At 32.8% G+C, this 25,522-nt stretch overlaps 1 protein-coding gene across 7 annotated transcripts in view; it reads right to left on the bottom strand.

Annotated features, from left to right (window-relative positions):
- Positions 1–12,931: 12,931 nt before the first annotated feature.
- The window catches only part of GRIK2 (glutamate ionotropic receptor kainate type subunit 2), a 641,759-nt gene continuing 629,168 nt past the window's right edge, over positions 12,932–25,522 (bottom strand). For 6 of the 7 annotated variants that reach the window (XM_079938723.1, XM_079938728.1, XM_079938724.1 and 3 more), the window contains 2 exons: positions 17,208–17,342; positions 14,750–14,870 (listed from right to left, as the gene is read on the bottom strand). In XM_079938723.1, coding sequence (XP_079794849.1) covers positions 17,223–17,342 — 120 coding nt within the window. In that variant the 3' untranslated portion in view covers positions 14,750–14,870; positions 17,208–17,222. Of the gene's footprint in view, positions 14,871–17,207; positions 17,343–25,522 lie in introns of all 7 variants that reach the window. The other variant, XM_079938731.1, reaches the window with a different exon arrangement.

Genomic DNA, 25,522 nt, shown 5'->3' with positions numbered 1-25,522 from the left:
ACAAGGAACTATTGTCAATACTCTGTAATGGCCTATATGGGAGAAGAATCTAAAAAAAAGTGGATATATGTATATGTATAACTGATTCACTTTGCTATAGAGCAGAAACTAACACAACATTTTATTTTTATTTTTTTAACATCTTTATTGTAGTATAATTGCTTTACAATGGTGTGTTAGTTTCTGCTGTATAACAAAGTGAATCAGCTATACATATACATACATCCCCATAACTCCTCCCTCTTACGTCTCCCTCCCACCTTCCCTCTCCCACCCCTCTAGTAACACAACATTTTATATCAACTTTACTCTAATAAAAATGTTTTAAAAAGCTAAAATAAAAATTTCCTTTCTTATTCTAAAGTTGCCCTGTGCAGCAAAGTCACCACTAGCCACCTGTTATTACTTACACATAAGTTTAACATAACTAAAATTAAATAAAATTCAATTTTATCAATTGTAGATTTCAGTGCTCAATAACCACGTGTGGCTAGTGGCTACTGTACTGCATAGTGCAGATCTAGGGCATTTCGATCATTACAGAGAGCTCTACTGGACGATGCTGCTCCAAATGATGGTCTCAAACATTTGTAGGATAGTATAGCAACTTGCATTTGCAAGGATATGTAACCCAGGTTTAAAGGTACAGCTTCTAAAAAGACAATTCTATGGAGATCAACAACTCTAATTCAGATGGAATAAAAGTTCAGACTTTCAAAACTTGTGACTAGATTCTGGACTGCGATGAAAACATCAAAGTCTTGTGGAAACACACAGTTGTCTTTTCTCATTGGTGTCTCTAAAATTCCAACAGATATGAGTGTATTTCTGTTAGTCATTCATGGATTCATTCATTCATTCAAAAAATGTTGAGTATAAGAGACATTTGTTGGACACTATGGAAGAAGGTCAAAATACAAAGAACGCAGAGATACAGACAGTTGCTATAAGAATCTCATTGCCGAAAAGTGGAGATACGCCGTTAGTGCTATAATGGAAATAGTTCTAGCTGATTTCAAAAAGGTGATTCTGTCAGAAATTTTGAGAGTTTTTTAAGGCAAGATAAAACTGGGGACAAGAAAATAAGTTAATGTACCAAGTCTGAAATAAGGCAATAGTAGAGGTAATGAAAAGAAGATAAATTCAAAAATAGTCAAGAGGACAGTTGTCTACAAGTTCCTTAGAGATTGGGGCTAACTCTTAATATGTTAGTTCACGTATATTTATATCACTAAATAATCACTTCTTGAACGAAAAGATACTCAGGAGGAGAAGTTAATACAATTTATAGTAGAAGTCAATATAATTGAGTATAGGGGGGTAATGGAGAATGAGGTGTGAAAAATAACTCTCGCAAATCCGTTCCATCCTGTGTTCTCTTATCCTATTGTAAGACACAATTCTCCATGCTGTTGTCAAGCCAGAAACCTGAGAGTCATCTTTGATTCCTCCCTTACCTTTTCTCCACAAGCAGTTATATCTTTTGAGTCTAATTTCTTAATTTCTCTCAAAATTGTTCAAATTTTGTCATCCTTACAGGGATTACAACCATCAGTTTCTTTTCATTGTTGTTTTGTGTTTTTTTTTTAAAGACTCCAAATCTAGGTTCCTCCTCAAATGTATTCTCATCCTGCCACAGAGGATGGCATTCCTTTAGGGTCTTTCCTTCCTCCCCCTGATGTATTCACAACCTGAAAGGTAACCTTTGGACCCTAGTTAAGCTTTCACAGTTTTCTGAATGAGGTGTACTCTTGTTCCTCTTTTCCATCTTTAAACTTATCCCTCTACTGGCAATGCTCCTCACACCACACCACATACTTTGCCACATAGGTTCCAACAGGCAGCTTACGCACAAACTCCTGAGGAGGCTTTCCCCGTCCATCTTTCCCGGTCTTCCATCTGGATTAGGTGCATTCTCCACAAGGTCATAATATCCTGTGAAAGAGCGCTTTTCACAAAGGATTTTGACCTGTTTATTGTAATATATTTGATTTAGGTTTTTCTGCATCTTGTAGAATGCTTAGCAGTGACTCTAATCAGGATGTGAAATACAGAGAGGAGATTTGGGGAAAATCTATAGATGCCCAGTTGGTTATACAGAGGTGTCTGGCAATCAGAGAATTACTCTAGGCTTGATATAAATGTGAGAGTCACTGAAATCTAGTTAGCAATATAAGCAATGGGGTTGTAGTAAATATCCATGAAGAATACGTTGAGAAAGACAAGAAGAAAGGCAGAGTCTCTAGATGATTTCTTGATTTCCCTTTCACTCCATAGTTCAATATTAAAAGCTAAATAAAAGACTCACTGGTAACCCATGCCTTCTCCCATCTTTCTGTCTGATCCTGTTACTAGCTTAGAATATTAATGACATTTTCATATTATATTTTCTTGATACTATTAATTATTATTTCTTTAATTTTCAACTTGACTCTCCTAACATTTCAGTATAATCAGATCACCAGAACAGTCTTCTCTGCCACCCTCCATTCTTTGCCAATAGATTTTTGACTATTTATTAGTGCCTTGTTATTTTCTTGAGATGCACTGTTCACTTTTTTTTCAACAAATATTTATTGGAAATCTAAGCCTTGAAAATTTTCCACAGACACAAAAACAAATTATGTGAAAGAGAACAGGACATTGCCTCCCAGCTGCCTATTGAATAATCAAGAAGGATTTGTTCTACTAATAGGCATAAGATTTTTTTTCCTTCCTTTCTTACTGGGAAAATCAGCAAAGTAAGTCTTTGTGTATGTGGATCCATGCATTTTCAACATTTTGTTTTAAGGTGACAGGCTCATGCACACCCCTAAGTGTTATTTGGGTGCTCTTCCTGGAAACACAATTGTCAAAATTGTCTTTGAAAAACTCAAATTTGCACACATAGCTTCTCTAGTCAAACACTTTTAGTATTTCTGACTGTACTAAACATATAGAATTCTTTACATGAGCATCAAAGCCTCTAATAAGGCAGTCTATGGTTAAATGCCAGTCTTACTCTCATGTCATTCTTTTCCTCGCTCACTGTGCTTTGGTTACACTAGTCTTTTATTTTCCCTGCCTCAGTGTTTTCACACATGCTATTCCTTTTTTTTAAACTAATTAATTTTATTTTTTTGTTTTTTAATTAATTATTTATTTAAAATTTTTAAATTTTATATTGAAGTATAGTTGATTTACAGTGTTGTGACACATGCTCTTTCTTGAGTGATCCTTCCCTAGAACTTTCAGCTTCTCTCTCTTTCCTTATTCAATTCCAATTTTCACAGTTTAACCTAAAATTTAATTTACTCAGAGACAATCTTTATGTTCTGTACTCACTATACTGGGTAATTGGTTTAATGTGTAACAGTGTATCGATCTGTGTAATTACTTGTGCAATGTTTGCCTACCCATTATACCATAAGCTCTTTCAGAAAAATCCAGTCTCCTTGTTAACTGTTGAATCTTTAGTTAATAGTATAATATCTGTCTTACAAGAGTTTTTGAGGAAACTTTGTGGAATTAACATGCTTCAAGTTATTTTCTTTAGAGGGAATTTAATCATAAATCATGATCTACAGACTCTCAACTAGCCTTAACAGAAATATTACTGACACATGTGACAAATAGGATTTACTTCAGAAAGGACTGAATAATTAATTAACACCACAAGCATGGCAATGTAAAGCTAATCCCTAAAACATATCATTATGCACTTGAAACTATCATAAATGAATTATGTATATCAGTTCTGTGTCTGTTGCCACTATGATCACAAGAATTTTTTAAATTCTATTTTTAGACTTCTTTTACTGAAATTTAGCTAACCTTAAAACTAATTTGCTTAAATTTTTTCAGGCTATAAAATATAAATTAAAATTGTTTCTGAAAGAAAATTTTATATATCACAAATAATTGAACACCTACTATGTGAAAGACACTATGCTAAGTCCTAGAAGACTTCATAAAGAGATCTTAGATACATTTCTACTCGTAAGTTAGACCATGAAAAATAAGTAGAAACTTTTGTAGGGAGAGAATGAGATAAGAAACTTTCAGGTACAGCAAGTGTAGAAAATGAGAAAATTTATGGCAAAATTATTAATCAGTTATTGGGTATGTTTGGAATATAGAATTTTGGGGTGCACCAAGGAAAATGAAGCTAAAAGACAGTTTAGAATCAGTTTATATGAGTTCAAAATGTCTCTAAATGGCATGTCAAAAAGCTACTATTTATATTGTAGGTAACAGAGAAAACAATCAAAGACTATTTTGCTCTTTTCAGCAAACAAATGATTTATTAGGTCTATTTTGTAAAAAAATATAACACAACAAAAAAACTCTATTGGGGGTGTGAGGAGTGGAAAAATACTGGCAACAAAAAAACTAGGTAGAAAGTACTTGCACTGGAACAGCAAAGTGTAATAAGGATCCGGCCTCTGTGTGCCATGTATAAAGAATCCAAAATGTCTGAGGGCATTTACTTGTTTTGTACCTCCTCCACAAAGTCTGTCCCAGGGACAGGCTATAGTTCGTATACTATATCTTTGTAACTTGAAGATCAACAGTCTTTGAAATGTAAGTGGAGATCTAGACAAGTGCTGAGGGGAAAGGGAAATTTTTAGGTGGAGATTATTTAAGCAGCAATTTGGAAAGACTGAAGCAAAATGAGTAATGCCAAATAGGTTGGAAACATTTCCTTTAAAGTCAGGAATAAACAAAGATGTCTACTGCTACCTATTATATTCAACATTGTATTAGCGGTCATAGCTCCATAAGACAAGAAAAAACTTAAAAACAAAAGAGGAAGACATTCATTATTTGCATATCATGTGGCTGTTTACATAGAAAATCCAGAACAACCTAGACTCAAATATATAGAAATAAAAGGAGAATTTAACAAGGTGATTGAATATAAGATATACTGAATATAAGATATATATATGTATACATGTATACATATATATGCATTTCTATGTACAAGTAACATACAGTATAAAAACAGCATTTTTAAATAGACAACATTTACAATAGCTACAAAAACTATAAATTACCTAGGAATAAATAAAATAAATATGTGAGAACTATAAGCAAAGAATAGTAAAGGACATTAAAGAAGACAAATAAGTGTCTATGAGTAAGAAATAAATTCTTTCCAAATGGATACAAAGATTTGACTCATTATGATTAAAATTCCAACAGTTTGTGTGTGTGTGTGACCTGAATGGTTGATTTTGAAATTTAGGTGATATAACAAGATACTTCTCAAGACAAAGAATAAGAAATTATTAAATATAAAACCCAGAAACAGACCCATGCATATAGGAAAACTTAATATGTTCCACATGTGGCATAGGACACCACTGAGAGAAGATACCATTTAACAAATTGAGGGGGGAAATAGTTATACAGATGGGGGGAAATAATGTACACATTTGAATTTAACTAAAATTATAAAGTAAAACTTTGAAATTTTTAGAAAAACACATAGATGAATACCACTGTTATCACTAAAGAAAACGTTTCTTATACAGGGTTCCAAAAGTGCTAACAAAAAAGTAACAGAATGATAACTTGGGCAACATTAAGATTAGCAACCTCTGTTTATCAAACAGCCTTTAAGGGAAGTGAAAAATACATAGGTAACACATGGGGAAGAGCCGTTTGCAGAAAATAATATCAAGTAACAGATTAGATAATATCACTAGTATATAGGCTTCTAGAAATCATTAAGAAAAATAATTCAATCGAAACCTTAGTAAAAGACCTGAGTAGACATTCCAAGGAATGTGAAACACATGTAGCTAATACACATAAGGGAAGATAAAAATTGTACTAGTCGAGAGGGAAATGCAAATCAAGACCACAATGACATTTGACACGTTTGATAAGCAAAATTTGTTTTTTTAAATCTGACAAAATCCAAGAGTTTGAGAGGGAATGGATTATCAGTTTCTCTTACATATTAATGATGAAGATGCTGATTGGTACAGTGGCTTTGGCAGTGTTGTAGAGCAGAACATTGACATACCCTGAGGCTCAGAGTATATATAACCAAGAAGAATTTTAACACATTAGTGCCAGGAGACATATACAAAAATATACATACTAGCACGATGTACAGCTTAAAAAAGAAAAAAAAATTCTAATACCCACTATCTGGACAACAAATAAATAAATTATAGTAGGAGCAGTCAATAAATATTATACAGTTAAAAATGATGAACAAGAGCGCTCAGGAGAAAAACAAATCTTAGTAATATAAATTTCAGTTTAAAAAGGAAGTTTCAGAAGACATTCTGGAGTGTTACACTTGTTCTCTCTCTTTCTATCCATCTGTCCCCCAGGAAATTTACACTTCCACTCTGTATTGACTGAATAGTGCCTAAGAACATTGGAGTCATTCTGCCTGAGTTTGACGACTGCAATACTTTAAAAATTGATTTCAGTTCTCCTGTCAGTGGTTTCCTTGTCTGTAAAATGATAATAATATTAGCCCTAGCCCATAGGGTTACTCAGAGAATCGGAGGAGGTAATTCATATAAAGTACTCATTATACATTATGGCACAAAAATTGTTAGCAATCTTTATACTGATTATTGAATTCCTCATGAAACTATGTGAATTTTTGCCTACTAAATATTTTGAACCTGTCTCTGTTGATCTTCACTGCTACCAATTGGGTTTAATCTAAACTAACATAGTATCTTACCCAGACTACTTACTGATATGACCTCTTCACTAATCTCCTATAACCGCTCTGTTACCTATTTAAACCATGCTCCAAATTGAAGCCTGAGTGTTCTTTACAAAATGCAGATCTTATCCAACAATCTTGCTTCTGCTTAAGAGATTTAAATGGTTTACATTGCTCTTTGGATAAAGATCAAATCATTGAGGTCACTTGTATTACCTTGCCAAAGTCCGGCTCTGAGCTATATTTTAAATGTATCTCCATTACATATCCCCATGCCTTCTTTGTGCTCCATCAACACTGGCTGCCTATCAGTTCCTCAAGAACATGCCATACTCCTTCATATCACACGACTCTTACAGGTACTTTGTCACAGGCTTGTGAAACTTTTTACTGAGTATCTGCTTCTCATCCTTTATATCTCAGTGCAATCATCACTTCCTCTGGTAAGTCTACCCCAATTTTCTAGTCTAAGTAAGGTTCTTTTATTATAGGCTCTCATAAAACACCATACCTTTCCTTCCCATCACCTGTGTGAAAGAGAGTCAAGTGCATTTTTTGGCAAACTTTTGGACAAGAGCTAAATATTTGAGATTTGTCTATTTCACCCCATTTCAACAAGAATGTTCTCAGTGTTCCAAAGTCAATTGTGAGTTAACTGTTCACTTCTACCATGAAAGGAAAGCAAGAAACTTTTAAACAAAAAGAAAAAAAAAAGGAGCACTGATAGAATATTTTCTTGTACCTAGGTGAGGACAAGGAAAAGGAAAAAAGGACAAGGAAAAAAGAATCAACACAAATGGCAATAGTTTAGGTCAGAGAAAAACTTAGGTAAAGTTATGGTATCATATTTTGCATATAATGGGAAATCGCCACCCTGAGTAATAGGATGGCAGTAATGCTCTAACAGCAGAGTTGACATCTCAGTTTATGTTCTCCATACCTGGAAGAATCCTACCCTGTGCCACGGTTTGAAGTAATAGACATTACATAGTCCTGGGAGGAACACACAAACCAATAATATGTTTCATTACACCAGTAAGTGCTTCTCTGTGCATCCTTTATAAATATAATCCAATTTTTCACATTTTCAACTAAAACTGCACTACTTGAGATTAAGTGGGTGAAGTCTCATCATTCATCTGAATCTGAAAGAAAGGAGCACTTCTTGGTGACAGCCCTTTTCAGTTTGTATTTATGCATTTAGCACATTTAATGAAATTCAGCCTCCTCTTCTAGACTTTAAATTATCACAACAAGCACCATGTCTCTTTTTGATCATATTGCACACCCAGGATCTAACACAAAACTTAGTTTATAATGTAGGTTCACTGATGTTTAAATATAGACAAATGGGTGCATGCTTATTCTTGATGGCGGGGCACAGAGTAACAGGCCAATTCTAACCAAGGTGTCTGGGTTTTTAAAGAATGAGGAAGAATATTTTGGGAATCAAAGGAATGGTTATCTAAGACAGGTCTTTGTCTATAACTGAATGAAAGGTATTCTGAAAAGAAATTGCCAACTGCTTCCTCTTTTGTTGAATTTCAAGACAAATATTGTCATAAGGGAAAATCCAGGTTTCCATTAGGGAAAAATATAAGAAATGTAAAGAAAAACAGTAAGATATGGGAGAATCGGATAAAAAGAAAACGGTAGTGGTAGATGGCAAACAGGTGGAAAATGAACAAAATAGGGAGTGAATAGAACAAGGTAGGGTTTAGTGGGTTGGGGTGAGAGACCAGAAATACCGGGAGGGCAGAGATTGCAATTTGTTCCCCCCAATTTTTCATACATTTTTTAGTAATAGAACACCTGATTTTTAGGGGGCATATGGCTGCCCAAATTAAAGTCTACATTTCCTGTTCTACCTTAGAGCTAAGTGTAGCCATATCATTATTTCTGACCAACATAATGTGCAACTTGTGTTATGTGTCCTTACAAGGAAGGAGCAAGACCCTTTTAATTTCTTTTTGTTCTTCCTCCTGGTGGAAATGTGATTATAGTGGCTGGAGCTATGGCATTTATCCTAAGCTATATGAAAACCTTAGATTAGGAGCTGAGCTACAAGATACATGTTAAAAAATAACTTAAAATATTATAGAAGGAGCATGTGTGTAGTGTGTCTTTTATTTCCCCTTTTAACATGAATTTTGTCCAAGGTGAGGGGGATTTATGATTTTAGATTTTTCAGTGTATATATCAAATCCAATGATATTGGATTAGATATTAAACTCTACATATTGACCTTAAGGTTAACTGGGCTGGTAATTGAGAGTGTTATATTTTTGATGGTATAATATTATAGAAATCTCTAGTTGTAATGTAGGAAAACAGCTACTCTTCTTTGTAAAGAGGCAGGGATATACTTGTTTAATTTTTTTTTTTAATTACACTCATAATAAATGTGAAGGCAAGGTACAGTGTAAGGCAGTACATTAAAGAAAATTCTTAAAATCTTACAGTTCATCGTGGTTCACTAAGAAAGTGTTCCTTATCTACGTTATAACACATACGTCTTGAGCTTTACAAAATGAAGTTGGAATGTTTTGAATTAGACCTAAGCCCTTAGGGTATAAATTACATTGGATTCCAAATTTAGCATGATTTGACAGGCACTGAAATCTTCCCCATTTCAAAAATATTCTTGGGCTCCATTTTGTGAAATTCTTTTTTATTGTGGAAGTATCCCCTTTACATACCGAGTTAGAAAAAATATTTGGTAAGAAGTCATTGACAATATTACATTCTTTACAATTATAAAAGCAAGGTCTGTTCTGTCTCTACTCTATTAGAACCAGAGTAGTTCTAGTTTTTATTTGCCTCCTATGTTGGATTTCTGCATAATATTTTCTTTAGAGACAGGGTTCTTGTTCCAGATAAGAGTGAAGGATTGAATGCATGCATCAAATTTTGCTCCCTACTCAACCATAAAAATTATAGTAGAGAGGTATTTGTTGTTGTTGTCGTTGTTGTTGTTTTAAATGTATAAAACTCCAAGAATAAGAACAAGAGAGGTGAAAATTTCAACAAAATTTTTGGAAGGAGAAAGCACATGAACAAATGATAGTTAACCAAGCAGATTGGAAAAAATAGAATTCCAAGCGGTCAGTGTGAAAAGCTGAGAACCAATCAGATTATATCACAGAATCTTCCAAGGCACAGGACCCAGCTGTGCAATATGCCTTAATAACCAATAGTGTAGGAGAAAGAACACAACAAGGAGGTGTGAAAAGTTGAGAACCAATCAAATTATATCACAGAATCTTCCAAGGCACAAGACCCAGCTGTGCAATATGCCTTAATAACTAATAGTGTAGGAGAAGAACACAACAAGGAGGACCTATTGAATGTAGTTTGAAAACAGTGGATCCCTGTATTCTCCTCCCTCTTCTCACCCCTCTGAGGCTGTTCTTCACCCCTCATCAAAGTGATAAGGAATTATTCTCAAAAGAGAAAAAATGAAGGACTCCAGACTAGAAGATGCCAGGTCCAGTTGAAAGCCTGACTGCTAAATTTAAAACAGGGTGATTAAGTGACCTTAGTCATTCTGAATGCAGAATGCAGAGATCTCAAGAGCGCTTAACCTATGATTAGCAGAACATTGGCAGTCAGGGCCTTAATCTCCAGGCAGAAAATTAAAAGATACTCTTCTGGGTAATCAAAGGAAAGATCCAAAGATAGGGACATTTTGAAGGATTCATCAGCAAATAGTCCCTCTAGACTAATCTATGGTAAAGCTCTAATTAGGTAAATATTCTCCCCTACTGTGCTGTGCACATAGAGCTTCCAAATCAGATTTTAGTCCCCTTAATCATTAACAGTTTGCTCAGAATTAACAAGTATCTGAAGAAAACCTCTAATATGGAAGATAGAAATCCAAACAAGCACATAGGAAAATACAACTGGGAGAAAACTGAGGTCTTTTCAGGGAGAAAGAAATGTCCTAAGATTACTATTAATGTCTTCAGAGATATAAGAGAAATTATTACATTCATAAAACAAGAACTCATAGAAATTAAAATAATTTGGCAGAAATGAAAAACTCAATACAATACTTGGAATATAAAGATGACAGAAATGAGAAATAGGAAAGCAAAGGTAATAAATGTAGACTCAGCAGTTTGGTAGCTCCAGTATCTCAGGATGCTGGGGACAAGCAGAAGATCAAACAAACCTAAGAGAGAATTTAAAAAAAAAAAAATTCACATACCAAGAATTGGAGATCTGAATGGCTTCACGTTTGTACAGCGTGAATTAGAAGTAAGAAAACAATGAAAAAATGCTTTCAAATTTATCTAAGAAAATTATTTTCAATTTAGAATTCTACACCCAGCAAAACTAATAATTATTTATGAGAGTAGAATAAAAGCATTTTTACACATGAAATAGCTCAAAAAGTTGACCTCTTGGGTAATCCTTCTTTAGAAGTCACCAAAGTTAGAGATAAACCTAGAAAAGGGAGAACATCTGTTAAAGGCAACAGGGGATCCTACATGGTAGAGAGCCTAAGGGGATCCTCAAATGGCAAGAATCTCACAATAATGATTGTGCTGCAGACACAAAGGGCCACTCTCGTGGACTCAAATTGAGCAATAGGACTCAAATTGCAGATACACTCAGGACGGTCATGACCAAATTCTCACTGCCATTTACCATCTTTTAAACTGAGGACAAAATTCCTAGGTGAGCCTGGCCCATATTATTTTTTTCCTGCTCTGTTTCCGGAAACAGCTGGGCACTCTCTTCTCTCTATTAAAGTATTCTGCTTAAATTTACACCTCAGAGTTGGAGGTGAGTGACAGTAAGCCTAGTTTCAGAATATATAGAATAGCCCACTCCCAGTGACAAACAATTCTTGGTGCACACTACAGCCAGATGCCATGATTCTCTTGTACATATGCATTGTATATGATTTGCTATATGCAAATTTCATAATAAACAAACATTAAAAAGCATTGTGCTAAAATACTTTAAAATCATTAGTGTTTAGTACATATACTCATTCAGTAATAACAAGGAACTTATTCTTAAAAATATGTAACTGAATTGCAAAATATTTGAAAGATTTTAATTAATAAAATATCCTTATCCATTTTACATATTTGTAAAATAGAATCTGTCCCCTTGCTGCTCCCATAATGGTTAGGGTTATTCTTGTAAATGTGTGGATATATCTCCTTGGTATTCTCATAGTTGTTAGGGTTACTTAGCTGTGAAATACAATGAATATAAATCCTTGATACTTTCATCTGGTTAGGGTTATTTAATTGTGGCATGTGTAAATATACCCCCTCGGTGTTCCATACTGGCTAGAGTTATTTATTTGTGGTATATGTGTCTCCATTGATTACCTGGAGTCATCAGGTTACATTGTCGACTGGAATAGGCATTCTCTTCCTCTTCTTTTTATAATTTGAGTGTTAGATACTGGAGAATAATCTTACTCCAATATATTGCCTTTCCAGAGAGAGGAGACATTCTTTTACTGGTTGAAATTATTTTGAAAGTAATCAAGATTTTATTAAAATTAAGAATAGTACTTCATATACACATAAGCACCCAATGAGTAGGGCAGTATCTGTTTTGGTAATAATGCAGGAACCTTTTAGGAAGTGGATAAAAGTTAAATATTACACATCATTTATATGTTCTAAACTACCTTTGGAGTTAAAATACAACAGGTTTTTTAATACATTTTGAAATTTGTTAACTTAATACTTAAATAAAATTATTATCAAATCATACCAAAGATCTAAATAGTTATTTCCTGACTATTTAAAAATAATTAAAGTTGTCATTTTCTGCCAATTATTAAGGTTGTTTAATATAATGAAGAACTGAATTTAGAAGTTCTTTAAAATCTGATTAGAATCTGATTGAGGAAAAGCTTAATATTGACCAAAATCTAAACATTTTTATAAGCTATGTTATTTGAGGTTATTTACCACTAAAAAAAAAAAAAAAAAAAAAAAAAAACCAATGCTGAGATTTGTAATAGTGACTTATATAACTCCCTAAAGTTAAATTTTGGGACAGAATGAAGTTTTTTGTGTTTTTTTTTTAACTTATTGTTGATATTGAGCCTATCTTTTCCTCTCCCTTCATTGAATTATATTATCAATGCACAATTAATTCTTAAATTGGACATCAGTTGAACTTCAAATATAATATCAGCAATCACTATACAGTCTCACACAACCCTATTGACATAGTCAATATCCACTCACAGAAGAGGTAAGATCATGACTATAGCCTCTAGAACTGCTAGTTTTCTCATTTGAACTGCACTAAGCCTGAAGATTACATTTTATATCCCAGTCCAGCTTTTCTTACATCTGAATAGCTCATGGCCTGAGCTTTTTTCTTCTTTTCTCCAGGTAGTTGGGAAGTGGCCATCCTTGATGACCTGTATACTTCCCTTCATGCAAGGAGCATATTGTGTATTCCTTTACCCATACAAGAGAAAAATGAAAGTCAAAGATGAAAGTAAAATGGACATAATTTTAATGATTTTTTTAAATTTTGTGCATTGGATTCAAACAGCAAACTGTGTGCACTCAACTGTTATCACAATGTTGTCAAGAGTTCTGTGTCTTTTACCATTTTACACACAATTGTTCGTTACAGTATGTTATCAGCCTCGTGGAAACCAGGGGTGTGGCATGGTAAGCAGTGGTGGTAGTGCACCTAGCTTTTATATTATCTAACTTGAAAATATTTCTCTTCTATGATTCCTTTTTTTCTTGATAAAAATAGTTTTCACCAAACGTTGGTGGTGCACACGCACTACCATTCATGCTTGACATCACACCCCTGACAGGAACGCATGTTCTTATTTTGTTGATAAAAAGTATTACAAAAATTTCCATACAAAAACTATTTTCATAGAAATCTTGCATTTCCACAAATAAACCTGAACATTTTTTTGAAAAAAACTGCTCAAGAATTTTGTTCATTTAACATTGTGACTGTATTGATAAATGCAGTCCACGTCAAAGTTCACCACACGTACTTTTCTTTAGATGACCAGTCCCCTTTATCCTTTCACTGAGATCTGCCCAGGCTCCATCAAGTTCATTTATAGCAGGAAGGAGGGTTTGGATTAACATATCTGAATGTTAGAATGAAAGTTTCAGTCTTCCACAGAACTATCAACACTCAGCCCTCTTTTACAACTTAAGACAAAGATTGCAAAACATCATCCTTTTTGATTCAGAATCTCTGAACCAACTGTTGTTTTTTTTTCTCGGTGCGGGAGTGGGGAAAGGGTGTCTGGGGAATAGGTAGGGATTTGATAGAGTTACATGTTAAATCTCCTGCCATGGTGAATATAAGAGAAAACATTATTTCCTTGGTAATTGACATTTCTATCTCAATCAGTGACACAGACTGTCGAAAAAACAAAAAGAAAGAAAGAAAAACACTGATGAAAATCTGCTTCATATTCCACTTGCCATGAAAGTCAGATTTGTTTTGCATTACATTTTTATCACATCTTATAAACACGTATTGTCAATTCAGATGATCATTATACTGAGTAGTTGGGGGCTAGTAACATCACTACCCTCTTATCTGGATGTTCAGAAGACTGTATTGTTTCTTGCAACACTACAGTTTTTGCTGATTCCAAGTATTTTTATTCTTAATGATTTTTTTACCTCGTTACCCTTGGGGCAATTATGCTCCATCTCCTGGCAACAGTTGGGCCTCAAAAGGAACCTGTAATTTCTTACTGAACTGCATTTGAAACCAGCCACAAATGCGTACGTAACATTCACTCAGAAGAAGGGAGGAACCCATGATAAACAGTTTAACCCCGTGTAACTTGGTTCTCCATGATGCCTGTAACTCAAGTCTGATCACTGCAACTGCTTAGATCACAGAGTCTCTAGTTCATAGACACAGTGGCATGAGGTAACTCATTTTATTTTGCACAGGTTGCATATTTCCACAGGAAACATTCTCGCTAAATTGTTTGGAAAAACAGACGACAGTTTGTGCTTGGGTGTTTGGCCTCCCAGCTTTATGCCATGGTTTCTTTACCTGGCAACCTTCTGTCGTTAAATGTGTGCATGTTGATAACTTCTTCTGTTTTCACAATAACTGGGGCCTGTGGCTTGTGTTTTACCCGACGCTGGCACTTCAGGGACATCCTCAGTTCCTCTACCATGGCACTACAGAAGGACCTCTACAGGATAACACAGAAAACGAAATATTACAAAACAGATCCATGGCAATGGTCCTGAAACAATATTAAAATCGTTCTCAAAGACTTGTCAACATAGCAGCCTTGAAGTTTTGAAAAACTCCATTATGAAAATTATAACAAATTATTACAATTTTAACATACAAATCATGATAATTAAAATATTTTATCAGAGTGGGCAAGTTTAAAGAAAATCTCCACCTGATAATGAAGTGAACTGCCAACTAGGAATGCATACATTACATATATGTTGAATAAGATTTTCAGATATAAAATTAACATTATAAGATATAAATCGACCTTAAAATTTAAATATAAGCACATATACACAAATTGGTTACCAGAAATCCATTTTTGCTATTTTAAAAAATTAGAAAAAAATGAACTGGTTTTTAGATCACAACATGAGATATGAAAATTTTCTTTAAACGTGGATTCTTCATCATGCATTTCATAACAGAACAAAAATAGTACTCACACATTTAGACATAAAATATGGAAAATAATTTCTGCTATTCATTGTATCATTTTGTGATTCTGCCTGTAAAACTATCGATGATGATTACAAACACGTATGAGCTAATCATGAAATGACATTGTATCACATTAAAAATCCATGCACACATATTAACTTCTTTGTCACCATCAGCTTGATAACTGAGAGCTGATAAATAATTTATTCCATGAAGAAAAAAATGACCCTATACATAATTTTTTTCTAAATTCCTGTTTTATTGGCAATAGATTTGCCAGAAATTCTGTATATCTGGGGCTCATTATTACACACTCCTCAAATTCCTATTACAGAGTCAAAACGTGAAACAAAAATTTGTTAGTCTCCCTCCCCAGCTAATTGAGATACGTGTGTTAGGTACACATAAATCAGATTCATGAACCAGTTTCACATTGTTGTTGACATTCAGATGGTCTAAGACTTAGGCTCTTTCTGTGCAAGAACTAAAAATGTGGACAACAACTAAAAATGTGGACAAGTATGAAAAATTTACAAAATTCCAAAAAGTGATATGGAAACATAATGAAATAAACCTAATTAAATATACACGTGAAGACTTAGTTTTTTGCTTTTGGTATTGCTTCTTTGTTGTTTATCAGCTTAGGCTAATTCCAAAATAATACAGGATAAAAATATTTAATACCATATACATGCCTTATATTTTTAAAAAATACTTTGTATACATCACCTCTGTGACACAAACTAATACTGAATTAAGGTGGGCATCTGTACAACAGAGAAAACGGATTCAGAGAAAAGATAAGTCACTTTCTGCAGCTCACACCTACACCTCCAGCAAGATATTCTGATACCAAATTTTGTGATTTTGACCCTGCCCTAATAACTTCTTGTACATTCCTGGCTATATTCTCATTTTTCTTTTATGGATTCCTGAACAGTTTCCTTAGCGATCTTCCCACCTCTATGTCTAGGCCATTCTCAAAAAGCTCACCATTATCAGATAATCTACTGTTTTAAACACTGGTTATTAATAGTATTTTTTTTGTCCAAGAAACAGGTAAAATCCAATTGTCCTCTTTTTTCTATCATGACCTCTCTGAGTCAGCTCTACCTCTTCTCTCCCCCCAACCTTTTCCTTTTTTCTCTACACACACTCTTCTCTTTGGACCTCCAAGTTTTTTCTACTTTGCTTCTCCTTGCTCTGTTACCTAGCAGAGTTCCTTCATCTTTCACATCAATCCAGCTTTATCCCTTACCTCCAGACATGACTCAAATTTTAACTTATTCAGGAATCACTTTCCAATTGATCAGCCTCATTATTTTCACTCAATTCAATATTTTTCATTCATTATCATGTTTCTCTTTCTGGCCTCTAGGTGTATGCATCCCTCTCACTGAATTGTAAAGAGCAGAGATTAAGTGCTCATGGCACTGACTTGTACACACATGTTCTTTAAATGTTGACTGAATTAACAATAGCCATACATGACCCTAACATTTTAATTATTTTTTAATGTTTCTAATTCAATTGCTTAAAAAAAGCTTAAAAAGGTTTTTCTTCAGAAGCTTAGTAAAATGCGTTGTGTACAAGTGATCTAATTAATCAGATAAAACTTTAATAACATTAAATTAGTAAAAATATTAATTTATTAGTACTTGTAATGGGAGATGATTATGTGCTACACATGAATTCCCCATTAACTATGGAGTTATTTCTATGCGTTATTTATTATGTTTTAAATAATACAGTTCCGAAATCCATGAATTCTATTTCTATTAAAGGATCTATATGACACCTGACAGCCAGTATAGGGACACAGTGTTTCTTGTTGCTTAATACCTACTATTAGATGTACTTATTAAGAACATGATGATAATGATGATGAAGATGGTGATGATGACAACACTGTAGAAATGGAAAAATCTGACTCCAAAAGAGGGAGGAATACATAGTCTTGAGGTAACTTAGTCTTGGTTCTCTGTTGAAACATTTAACAGAAGAATTGATTAGGTAATGTAACAAGGTCAGAACTTGATGCCATCGACACTTTAAAATGTTATAGGACATGGCTAATGCTGAATTGTTTGAAATAAGCCTTCATTTAAAACAAATAAATTTTCTAAATGTTAAATAATTTATAACACTGTCTTTGGCAAGCTGAAGTTTTAGACATTTTGATTATACTAATTTAAAAAAGTGATAGAATAGAAATATTGTTTTGTCCATAGTAAGACAGTGATCTAAACAACTGATTTTCTTAGAAAAAAAAATCTTATAAATATACATACCCATTCAGCTATGAAATGACTCAATTTTATTTCCAGTAAGTTAAAAAGTAAACTGTATTAGTATCCTGTACTTAACTTCAGACTACAAATAAAGACATTTAAACTCTTTTAAGCAATTTTATGTAATGTAAATTTTATAATGCTGATTAACATAAAACATAGGTAAAATCCCTGCCCCAAAGATCGCAATACTTTTATCTTTTATAATTTAAACTTATCTTAAGTAAATAATATTTACAAATTTAGAAGCTATGAAAATTATAAACATGTAACCCCACCATTACTATTTTAGGCTTTCTCTATTTTACAAAGCCATTAGAAAGTGAAAATTTTAATCAAGAAACCTTTAAGCAATCAGTAGCCTTGATTATATAATGTCATTCATCACTTTTGTTAATTTTTTCTCTGAATAAGCTGAATTTTGCCAGTTCTTTTTTGATCTATCAATGTAAGTTTACCTAAAAAATTGTTTTATCTTAGGTTCTAATAAAGTCACCATAAGACAATAGGTTCTTTTCTCACTTGTATAATATTTCTAATCCTTCACAAAACTATGAAAACCTTTAGATTTGAGCAAGAGTTTGGAATCAACATGACAAATTTTAAAAATTAATGATACCATAAAGTACAGTTCACTTGTGGCATTAGGGCAAATACATATTCTTTTCTCTTTTTTAAGCTTTAGAATGTAAATTCCATATCTTGATCTATGTAAGAATCTAAAGTTGAAACTGTAGAGATGATTGTGAAATATAGTTGTTTCCCTGTGTTGTATGTTGCCAAAAAATTACTGTCTGATTTTTAAAGTTCTAACTTGTTGTCATTTGATAGAGACAAATTATCTTTCCTACTTCATATCATGATCAGAATTTTTAAAATGTCTTTTTTACTGAACTATGAAATAAGGTTTTGAAAAACCCAAATGCGCTTGACAGGAAATTTCCTGGGTTATAATGAAGAAGAAAGAAGATGAGGAGGAGGGAGAAGGGGAAGAAGAAAGAATAAAAGAGAGAGAGGGAGAGAGAGGAAGGAAGGAAGGGAGGGAGGGAGAGAAAGAAAACTACCATGCTTTTCAAATTACTTCTTAGAGATAGAAACACACGAATTGTGTCATTAAATAAAGTTTCTTAGGGTGAAAACAACAACAAAAATGTTTCTGCACAATATAACAGACTACAAAAAGAAAAAAGAAAGGTGCAAAGATACTAACCATTATTAAAAACCTCTTTTAGTAAGTTTCAAAAGTTTACTAAACAGTGTCTGGATGGTAGGGTGGCACTAACCAAATAGAAGATTCCTGAAAATGAAAATTTAAATCTTTGAGCTGTTAGCATGTATAATTGCATTTAAATTATTAAACTCATTATAAAATTCACTATATTTAATGAGGCAACCTGTATTTACACATCTCTAATTGAAACAATGAAGGTCTGGAAATCTTAAAAATATGAATTTGGCTATATATACATTGCCTTTTAAACAAGCTATTTTCTTTTTTAATTTTAAGTATAAGAAAACACATAAATAGTCTGCAGATAAATGTTCTCAAGAATATCATTCTTGGTGTAATAGAATAATTTATTCTTAACAGCTTAACTTTCTAATTTACAGATATGTTTATATGATAACATGATGTGACAGCACTTTGAGAAGTACATAAATTGTTTTAATATTAGAAATCTAGTTGTAAACATGCTCCACATTGAACACTGATATATTTAAATTTCATTTTTAAGTTAAAATCTTTATATTTAGCAATGTCTTTTTTAAAAAAACAGCCACTGATGAAAAATAACCAGTTTAATTTTTTTAACTTTGAAGCTCATCACTTTCATGTTGAATATATAGTCATTTATCAATTGAAAGAGAAATAATCATAAATATTACATGCTACTATCAGGTCTCTATTTAGTATATATTTTTTTAGGAGGAAACTGTTTTATACATCTTGCTGTCCTATTCTTTGATGGTATAAAATTAACTAAATGATATTCCAATATTCATTCAGAATAATTTCCAACCATTTTGCATACAGTTTCTATCTGAAGCCCTATTAAAACATCTTTAAGCTGCTTCTAACAGATTTTGTGGTGCAATGTCCTAATATGTACTAGCGTATATCAACCAAACTGTTTTGTTTTGTTTGTCATTTAAATTATTTAACTGATTACGGATACCTCGTTCATTCTCAGACATTTTCTAATTAATTTCTGATGCTGTAGGCCATTTGACCAAGAATTCCAGATCACATGTAGTAGAGACAAGTCCAAACAGTCACTGTAATTAATCCCTGCAGAAGATTATTCCACATTAGATAATAATTAAATTAACTAAATAATAACTAAAAGGAAATAAAAAGTATATTTGATGTAATATGCAATATTTTATATTAATGTTGGTGCATTGAATGAGGAAGATAAATGTCATTTAACATGGCCCGTTCCTTTTGATTTGTACTCTTTAATTGGCAGTCTTTTAAAAATATCAAATAGCTAATGCTATACATCAGAAGTATGAATTTACCTAAGGCTATATGAATGTAACAGTGAAGCAATGAGAGATGAAAAATGACTAGTTAAGACACTTATGTCACAATTATATTTATATAGCAACTTTGATCTTGACATTCAGTTTTAGAGCAGCTCTCTTTTAAAAAAATTATATTATTTAGATAAGCTGTGCAGTCAGACGGGTATGCATATAACTGGTAACCGAGCTAAAAGAGGAACACTATTCTCTTGACTTCCATTCTGTAAGTGTGTTATTATATTAGCCTGCCTCATTAACGGTGATTTGAATTTCAGCTGAGGCTTCTACCTGGACTCTCCTCTTAATAAATGGTAATTTTTTGAACACTAAATAATAAATCAGACAGAAAAAAATTAGGGGGCTAAATTATTTTTTCTCAATAGATAAAATGACAAAGCATCCTACTCTTTAGCCTGGATTATTTTACAATGATAAGCATAACCAAAGATTAAAATATTCTCAGAAACCTTAACTCTTACAGAAACAGTTACTGAATATCATTATAGTGTATTTTGCAAATACAATGAGATGGAGAAAAACGGGGCGTCATTATGCATTTTCACACTTTCCCTACTTGAGCCAGAAATATCAATATATAAGGTCTGACAAGCTTCAATACCACTTTAGTTGATACAGCTGTGAAGTCAATTTTAAGAAAAAGTAGTGTTAATCATCATATTCTTGCTAGCAGTCATAATAATAACAATTTTTCAACAAAGTGTATAACATCCAAATAACTAATGCTTAATTCCAGGAGAGCTCTCTTTCCTTTAAGGTGCAGCAGTTAAAATATAACAGCTTTAGAAATAAAAATGATAATTATATTATAACAACAGCTGCTTATTATATGCCAGACACATGCAAAAAACTATGTATATAACCTAGATTAATTTCAAAAACATTTTCATTTGTGGTGTATTTGTAACCCATTCATTTATTTATTTTAAAAGATTTATAGAAAAAGTTAAGTAATATTATCCAAGATTGAACATACTTGAAGAATGATCCCAAGTCTTTTTTATTTCAAAACTCATGCTTAATGTCCAGGAAAATGAAATGACTATACAGGGCTCATGACCAAAGCCCATAATCTGTCTATCTAATTCAAACTCCTACTGCACACATCTTGTCAACAGAACATCAGAGAGAAAAACTGTCAAGAAAAATAGTTAAATATTCTACCTCCACTTTGTGTAATGTGATATAGTGTAAATAGAGTTAGTCTAGGCATCTTTGACCTTGGGAAACACACTTGACACTTGAGATACTTATCCTCATCTGCACAATATGGATAATAATCTTTGCATAGCTCTCAGAGTAACTTCGTACTCAAATGAGATATTACACTTTAGAAATTCTAAAGCCAGTTATGAAAATCAGCTACAATCTTATTTTAAAACCTTATTTATGGGCATAAAAAGAGGATGAGTTATCATAAATGAATGACATAAAAATCTTTTTGCTGATTTGCAACTACTTGCAACTATTTAGTGAGTAAAATGAAGATTAGCATCTCATTTTGAAGTATGATTTTATATTTATATGTAAAATCATTTTTAAGACCCATCCAGTTAGTCCCTATGTAGGTTATTAGTGGAAATTGAGAGATACTCTGCTCTCAGAGAAAGGCAGTAACATAAAAACAATACAAAATACACTATTTGTCCAAAGTTTATTTGCAACTTTTAACTTCTAAATATCAGCATGCTTCATAGCTAAATTTTATTATATTAAAAATGTACTCAGCATGAACCAAAATGTTCATTGCAGCTCTATTTACAATAGCCAGGACATGGAAGCAACTGAAGTGTCCATCAACAGATGAATGCATAAAGAAGATGTGGCACATATATACAATGGAATATTACTCAGCCATAAAAAGAAACGAAATTGAGTTATTTGTAGTGAGGTGGATGGACCTAGAGTCTGTCATACAGAGTGAAGTAAGTCAGAAAGAGAAAAACAAATACCGTATGCTAACACATATATATGGAATTTAAGAAAAAAAGAAAAGGTCATGAAGAACCTAGGGGCAAGACGGGAATAAAGACACAGACCTACTAGAGAATGGACTAGGGGATATGGGGAGGGGGAGGGGTGGGCTGTGACGGAGTGAGAGAGTGGCATGGACATATATGCACTACCAAGCGTAGAGTGGATGGCTGGTGGGAGGCAGCCGCGTGGCACAGGGAGATCAGCTTGGTGCTTTGTGACCACCTGGAGGGGTGGAATGGGGAGGGGGGAGAGGGGGAGACGCGGGAGGGAGGAGATGTGGGAGCATATGTGTAGTATGGCTGATTCACTTTGTTGTAGAGCAGAGGCTAGCACACCATTGTAAGGCAATTATACTCCAATAATAATGTTGAAAAAAAAAAGTACTCATAACTTTAACTTCTGAACAGCTAAATGCAGTTAAAATTCTATACATTAAATTAAAATTCCATATATTAAATAAAAATCCCATATATGAAAAGCACAAATATACTGTGGTTTGTAAATAGGCATTATTTGGAAAATGTAAATATTGGAATAAAATCTTTACTGATGACTTATGACAATGTTTGCATTCCTATATCTTATCCAATAAATGATTTCTTTTACAAAGCATTACTCCTGTTAGAACTAATTCTTCAGCATTCTGGAAGCAATTTCTGCATAAGGAACTGTGAACAACTTCTTTTCATTCTTCTGGTTCCATGAAATACAGATTCAGCCAGCTTTGAAAAGTGTTTTCCTTGTGAATAATCTTTCACCCAGAATCTCTAGTCTTGCAGGATTTTTTTTTTTAACATCTTTATTGGAGTATAATTGCTTTCCAATGGTGTGTTAGTTTCTGCTTTATAACAAAGTGAATCAGATATACATATACATATATCCCCATATCCCCTCCCTCTTGCATCTCCCTCCCACCCTCCCTGTCCCACCCCTCTAGGTGGTCACAAAGCATGGAGCTGATCTCCCTGTGCTATGCGGCTGCTTCCCACTAGCTATCTGTTTTACATTTGGTAGTGTATATAAGTCCATGCAACTCTCTCACTTCATCCCAGCTTACCCTTCCCCCTCCCCGTGTCCTCAAGTCCATTTTCTATGTCTGAGTCTTTATTTCTGTCCTGCCCCTAGGTTCTTCATAACCTTTTTTTTTTTTTTTAAGATTCCATATATAAGTGTCCATTGACAGATGAATGGATAAAGAAGATGTGGCACATATATACAGTGTAATATTACTCAGCCATAAAAAGAAACGAAATTGAGTTATTTGTAGTGAGGTGGATGGACCTAGAGTCTGTCATACAGAGTGAAGTAAGTCTTGCAGGTTTAAACTAAGCCAATCTGATTTTCTTCTTATTCCTCAGATTGCATTGTTTCATTTATTTGTTCTTCTACTGTGAGTTAAAACTGCCTTTTACATTTGTTATTCAACTATACACTGAAGAATATTCCATGTGTCCTCAAATTTTTTTTTTAGTTTTCAGTGATGGGAAATTATTGTATTACTTAGAGATTATCTTTGATAAGATTTACCAGTGTTCTATAATGCAAACAACTATGTAGACTACAATGGACTATATCCTGAAAAACAACCATACTAAGTAGTTCTTAAAATGTACTTCAATCATCTTAGAGGGACGTTAGAACAAAAAATATGTATCCAAGACAGGACACATAGCTTAGAAATTCAATATCTGAGCAATAATTTTTATATTTTTATTTCTCAGGCATATTTACTACATTTTGTTTATACTTAAGTAATAAGAAAGGGATATTTTGTTATTAAGTTTTTCATATCAAGAAACTCAAAGATTCATGTTCAACCTGATGTTCAAGAAGAAACAATTTGTACAGGAAAATCCATTTTCAATTACATGGAAAAGAAAATATTTCTATATACATATCAGATAAAAACAAAAGATCCAACTATGTAAATTATATTGCTACTTTTGTTAGAAATCAAGAGGGCAGAATTATTTATACCTTTTAAAAGAAGACATATTCAAATATGTAAGAAATGATGAATAATTCCAAAAAATTAATAAACCATAATTATGTCATAAAAGATTTTTATAAAAATTAAAATTATTACAATCATTTATAACTCATGCTTACAAAACCAATGTATAATCATAAAGATAATATATTACCAGAAAAAATAAAATTCTGTATATTAAGCAGCTTTTTTTCTGTTACAAGTAAGATTTACAAGGTGAACACAGGACCTTTCAAACAAAGCCACATAACCTGAAATGCTCTAATTGCCTAAGATGTACAGAAGTTTCTTGGATTGCTTACTGAATAAACCTTAAGTAATAATATTTTTTAAATCAGGGAAAAGTTAAGGCACAAAGAAAATCAATTAGAAAATCCACATGTTGGTTAGATACTTCTTCAGATACATTCGGAAAAGAAAAACATTTTGAGTATCTTTCCAAATGGTCAGGTCATACTGTGAAAACCATCAAAAAATAAATACCTACTTAGTTTACAAGTCTGAATAAATGAAAAGCAATATATCCTTGATGCATTAATATTTGCATCAAAATTAAAACCATTAAGTATTTTAAAAATTGTAATACACCATCTTGTGGTTATTGGAAAGGAATGCAATTTACAATTTGGGGATTTTTATAAGGTCTACATATTTCAGCATTATCTTCTGTTTTCAGTTTTAACCTACCCTCATTTAAAAATATTACATTCTTATGCTACTCTTAGTTATCAAAAAACTTGGAAATATAACAACATTATAGTCATTATAGACTATAGTCATTATAGACCTATTTGTTCCATTAATATCTTACAAAATATGTGCTGTAAGAGATATTTTATTTTCATCTTTAAATAATAATAATAATTATCACTAATTTTATCATCATCATCATCATTGGAGGTAAGACTTGACATGGTAATATATTAGTTATTCATAAATTTTAAACAAAAACCTCATTTTCAACTAGACTTTGTGTATATTTTATCTGCCTGCCTATTCAGATAAAGATAGAAATTTTAATTTGCTCTTTTACAAAATACTAGAATATTATAAATTAAAGAAAGAAAAAAGAAATGGAGAAAGAGAAACGAAAAGAGATGATAAAGTATTTTGGGGCTGGAGTCGTGAATAATATATCCTGCTTTCCTCCAACACGTAAATACAATTCATTTCATGTTTGGTTCTCAGTAAATAATTGTTGAGTAAATGAATAAGTTTTGAAATGTTTACTTTGTTTTTAAAATTTTAAAAATTTCAGTTAAAGACACAATTATAAGTATAAACTGTGAATTTCTGTATGTTTTCATGCAGATCTTATAAGAAAATCTAGGAATATTTCACAGCTAATTTTAATAA

Source organism: Stenella coeruleoalba, assembly GCF_951394435.1.
Source record: "Stenella coeruleoalba genome assembly, chromosome: 12".
NCBI classification, from domain to species: Eukaryota; Metazoa; Chordata; class Mammalia; order Artiodactyla; family Delphinidae; genus Stenella; species Stenella coeruleoalba.
The sequence above is the reverse complement of the archived record's forward strand: the minus strand, read 5'-3'. Positions and strand labels throughout refer to the sequence as shown.